Source organism: Hibiscus syriacus, unplaced genomic scaffold (genome assembly GCF_006381635.1).
Source record: "Hibiscus syriacus cultivar Baekdansim isolate YM2019G1 unplaced genomic scaffold, ASM638163v2 tig00111843_pilon, whole genome shotgun sequence".
In the NCBI taxonomy this organism is placed as follows: Eukaryota; Viridiplantae; Streptophyta; class Magnoliopsida; order Malvales; family Malvaceae; genus Hibiscus; species Hibiscus syriacus.
In genome coordinates, this window is record NW_024063198.1 from 464,321 (window position 1) to 469,208 (window position 4,888).

The 4,888-nt window shown below is 35.0% G+C and overlaps 1 protein-coding gene across 2 annotated transcripts; it reads right to left on the bottom strand.

The window, feature by feature from the left end:
• Positions 1 to 786: 786 nt before the first annotated feature.
• Positions 787 to 3,130, bottom strand: LOC120172143. Of its 2 annotated transcripts, XM_039179684.1 has the most exons (5): positions 2,902 to 3,129; positions 1,633 to 1,839; positions 1,384 to 1,524; positions 1,136 to 1,282; positions 789 to 988 (listed from the first exon to the last, which is right to left on the bottom strand). In XM_039179684.1, the coding sequence occupies exons 1-5, from the start codon at positions 3,004 to 3,006 to the stop codon at positions 896 to 898; spliced, it is 693 nt and encodes a 230-aa protein (XP_039035615.1). In that variant the 5' UTR covers positions 3,007 to 3,129; the 3' UTR covers positions 789 to 895. The 2 variants fall into 2 exon arrangements, with proteins under 2 accessions (XP_039035614.1, XP_039035615.1); XM_039179683.1 differs by having other exon boundaries at positions 787 to 988; positions 1,384 to 1,839; positions 2,902 to 3,130.
• Positions 3,131 to 4,888: the final 1,758 nt, after the last annotated feature.

The window sequence follows — 4,888 nt, forward strand, 5'->3', positions numbered from 1 at the left end:
TTCTTGTTCGCCAACCAATTTTTGACTGATTGATGTAATAGTAAACTCTAGGCACCCCCAAACTTATGTATCAAACAACTCAATTAATCAACCAATCAAGATGTTGATCTCCCTCCATGAAGGTATATATTGTCATTAAGTTAGGAGAACTTTTAACTGATATTATATTGTAATTATTCCAAATAACTTAGTTCATGTGATTTGATAAAGATAACAATGAATAAAAAATCACAAAATAACAAACGAAATGTTGATAGTAATCTTTGAGTTTTGTCGGTCATTGATTGTTCACTCTTTCTGGTTCATGCAGAGAGCTACAATCGGTGGTTGAATGACCATCTATCGATAATAATAATAATGATGGAGAGACCAAGAGTTATTATTCCTGAGAGAGAATGAATCGATAAAGAAGAGCCACCCTTTCTACCCGTCGTAAAGGTTTACATAATGATTCTGTTTACATAATAGTGTCAACACAATATTACAACCGTCATTTAACAAAATTAGGATTGTTATGTATAGGGAAACAAAGTGAATAAATACAACTGTTATTTAACAGGTTTAATCTTACAAATTTTTCGAATTTATCAAAAGTTCTATTAAATGTCTCATCGAGGATTATGAAATTACCTATCCGAATGTATAACAAGAAACAATATTGTATAAACATCATCCTTGTATATATATGAACAAATACAAATTTCTGCTGCTTTCCCATGTTATTTACATCCTACATGGAGATTGTATCATAGAGGAGAGGAAGTTATCCTAGCAAATAAGATAGAATTATTTCTCAGGAACTGACTTCTGGTTTATTTAGCATTAACTGTATAAGATATCCATATGACAAATTGACACTACTGATATTTTTGCCATTACTTTATTACTCAAGCAACTAATGCCTCTCGGAGTTACCGCATTCTTCAATCTTTGCAAACCTTCCGCGGATCCTCGGTTGACTGTCAGCAAGAGCCTTCCTGCAAGCATACTGGAATAATCGAAACATATCATGAGTTCGACACGAAAGTCAGGGAAAGGATCAGAGAAATAACCATGGACTCTGTACATGTCCTTCCTTGTTTAATTGTAAAAGCTAGTGAACAAATGCAACAGCTATGCATGGGGATTGAAATACCTTGATTTTCCTTCCAAAGTTCCTCTTCGTCTTCTTATTCCTGTATCTGGAAAGCTTTTCCCTTCGATCCTCTGCGGAACAGCTGCTGAGAAATATCGGTCGATCTGGAGGCGAGCGGATGGTACTCACATTACCATTGCCAAGAGTCTGTCATAAAAATTCAATACCAATAACCTTGATCATCCTAAAATATGGTGCATCAGCTAAAGAAATCAAGTCTTGAATCAGATTAATCTTAAGACACTAACCTGTATATCTCCTTCACTAAATGCTCTCCTCATTCCGAAAGCAGAACCAAAATCCGTTCGAGTGAAATCCAGAAAATTAGGCTTGATCACAGCCCCTTGCACCCATTCCATTGAGATTAAACAGCCCGAGCTGACACTCTTCTGTAACGGTAACGACATATCGGTATCGCAGTGCACTTCGCTTAGAAGATATCGGTTTTCGTCGGTCTTCACAAGATCGAGGACGTCGGGAAGTGGTGTTTCTGTCACGGCTTGTGCCATCATATCCTTTTCACACCCATAGAGAACCTCTAAAAGCTGCTCATTTTGGATTGATTCAACATCTGCTGCCTTGAGTCCTTGTGACATTAATGAGATGTCACCTAGTTCTTCAATGATGGGTTCCGGAGCTTTGAACAGATCAGCTTCTCCTCCGAGGTCGTACTCGGATATCGTCGAGACCCGAACGGAGTTATTCTGCATTAGGCATCAAGAAATATAAACAAACATTATTAATTGTACAGATTCTGAATTGACCTACATAAAACTGCAAGATTCTAGAGTAAATGTCACCGCCAGACACACAACTTGGCTCATTTTAAAGTGCTCTATTTCCCATTTACACTCAAAAACATCAAAGAACAAAAACTAGTGGCTTTTTTTCCCTTTTTTCTTATCTCTATTTATAAGTGCCTTGAAAAGTGAAAACCCCAGTAACCAGTTCACACCAGAAGTTTAAGAAATTGGAGGGAATCTTCAAGAACAAGGAACTAGTGACCTGGAAATAATTTTCCATTTATATTCCAACTTTTTTCTTTGTTATTTTCCTTTTTTTCCTGATACCATGCCAATATAATTTCATTTTAACCAGCGACGGTTGCAAGATTTCAAGAGACCAACTTCTAAAATTTTAAAAAGAAACATTCTTTTAAATTTTAAAATTATAGAGGTGAAAACATACTAAAAATATAAAAATATAAATAAAAAATCTAAAATATATAATTTAAATTTTTAAAGATAATTGTGTCTTCATCCCATATTCATCTCTGATTTTAGCCATTATTAATTGTTGAGACTAGAGATTTAAATAATAGTACGCTATTAATAGCGCTTGCTATATAACTGGAGCAGCGCCGTCCAAAATTATAATTGCATGATTGTGATATCCGAAAACACCACAACATCTATTATGTCCGTAATTACGATAAACCAATGTAATAAAAACGCAACCGAAAGTGCAATTTAAATCCCCGGCTGAGACTGGTTTAAGAGAATAAAGTAATCAAAGCCACCCCCAAGAGAACTCAAGAGGCATACAGCATCAAGGCTGAGGCTTCCAAATCCCTTTTTTTCTTTGTCATCACAAGGGAATATGAAACAGAAAATTCCAGAAATGACTGAAGGATCGAGGACACACAATTCTTGAAACGAAGGTAAACAAAACCGGACTCAATCAAACAAGTGCAGATAACATTAAAGAGAAGAGAACAAGGGAAGTGATAAAAAGAAATCAATGACAAAGATTGAGATATTGAGTACTGTGGAAGCATCGGGTTTCTGGGTTTTAAAGCTATCTTCAAACTGCTGAAAATCCTGAGAAAAGTTGTGCATGTAAGGGGAAAACAGCCCTGTGCCTGCATACATGTTATCGTCCCCGATTATTCAGAATTAAAACAAAGCACGGACCCCCTTTTCTCTCTCTCTGATGAGCAAGCGATGTGACTCGCTAGGAGAAAATAGAGTTCCAAACAAAAGTGGAAAAATAAAAGCGGAGCAGCCAAAATGGTAGATTGAGAAATTTTGGTTAGGTACTTCGGCTTGGATGCAGGACTTAAATAAGCGAGATAACTTTATAATGAAATAAGATATTATTATCCTAACTACCCATTGATTTATTAGGAATTTAAGATGAAATGTTTTCTTTCAAATAAATTTTAAGATTTGAATTTATTATAAATTATTTATTTTGTAGTATGGAAATAAAGCTTACTGTAATAAGGATCTATTAAGATGAAATATTAGTTTTAAAATAATCATCTCGATAGATTTCTTGGTAAATTATTGATATGGGTTTAAAAGGCGTTATTAAATAAAAAAAAAACCCTAAGTTATTTTGTTATAGTAACCTACCCAAATTTGTTAGAAAAATGACCCTTAAGTTGTCCACGTAAGTATAACTCGCATCCTAAGAAACGCGTGGTAATGTCTCGCATTTTACATCAAGCGAGATACGTCTGACATGGATGCACTTTTCGTAGAACGCTATATATTGGTATTAATAACCTCGCGTCACGCAGAACGTGAGGTTTACGAGATATCGAACCGTCACGGTAGAATTTATCGATAGTGATATTCAACCTACCTAGCGTATTGGAAAATGCAAGGTATGTTGTTCGCCAGCCGAAATCGCAAGCTCTTATAGGCATGTTCGATGGTATTTTACGGTATTTAATATCAAAATTTTCGTAATTTATAAGATTGCATGCATAATATTGGAATTTGTCTTCCAGTTGAAGCCAATATCAAGACATACGAGATATTGTAAGCGAGTTAAAAGTGCGTTGAAAATGATTCCAAAGTTTATTTTGTGCATGAAGAAAATGATAAAATGGTTTGATAGACATATTCGAGGGGGGTTTTCAAGTGTTTAATATGAAAAAAATTGTAATTTATAAGATTAGAGATATAATATTGTAACTTATCTTACAATTGAGAGTAATATCGGCACATATGAGACATTATAAGCGGGGTAAAAATCGCTTTCAAAATGATTCCAAAGTTTGGTTTTTTACATGAAGAAGAAGCTAATATGGCTTCATAGGAATGTTCAGGGCAGGTAAAAATCATATTGTTGAAAGATAGCTTAAACAAATTAATAATTACAACTTAATTAATAATTAAACAAATTTTAACATTATATTCGATTTGATGATATATAAGTTAATCGATATGAGGGCGTGATCGATTAGGACATTTGTTATTCGAGTAACCGTGTTTCCTACAAATACTGCAAAACTTCGACTGTCCAGTTCTTTCTTGACGTTTGACCAAATCTTTGTCACAGTAAATCCTTGTTGATCCTGGACGAACATTTCTCTCACATCGTAGTGCAAAATATGGCCTTATTGTATATTCATCATCAACTTCATTCGGATCCCTTTCATTTCTAATGAGAGGAAACTCGTACTGATACAAATTGAATACGGTTTCAAGTAAGTATACGAGATCAACAAATTACATGTAGTCAACCCGTACAGAGGAACAAGCAGTAATGTCGTGCTGACACGAGTATTTGAATGTTTGGAATACTCCATATTCGAAGGTTCTATCACATAGATTGACAACATATGCGTTGTGATGTATGCCTCCAAATGGCTCAAATATTCCGAAACACATTATTTATTTTGATCTCAAGAGACGTATGTCGTATTCATCCCGTTTGAGTGCTGCATAAAGGTTTACAATCTTCTGTGGAGGTCTGGGTGGATTTTGTTGCCACCTGCAATCAAGTAAACTGCTTGCCTTC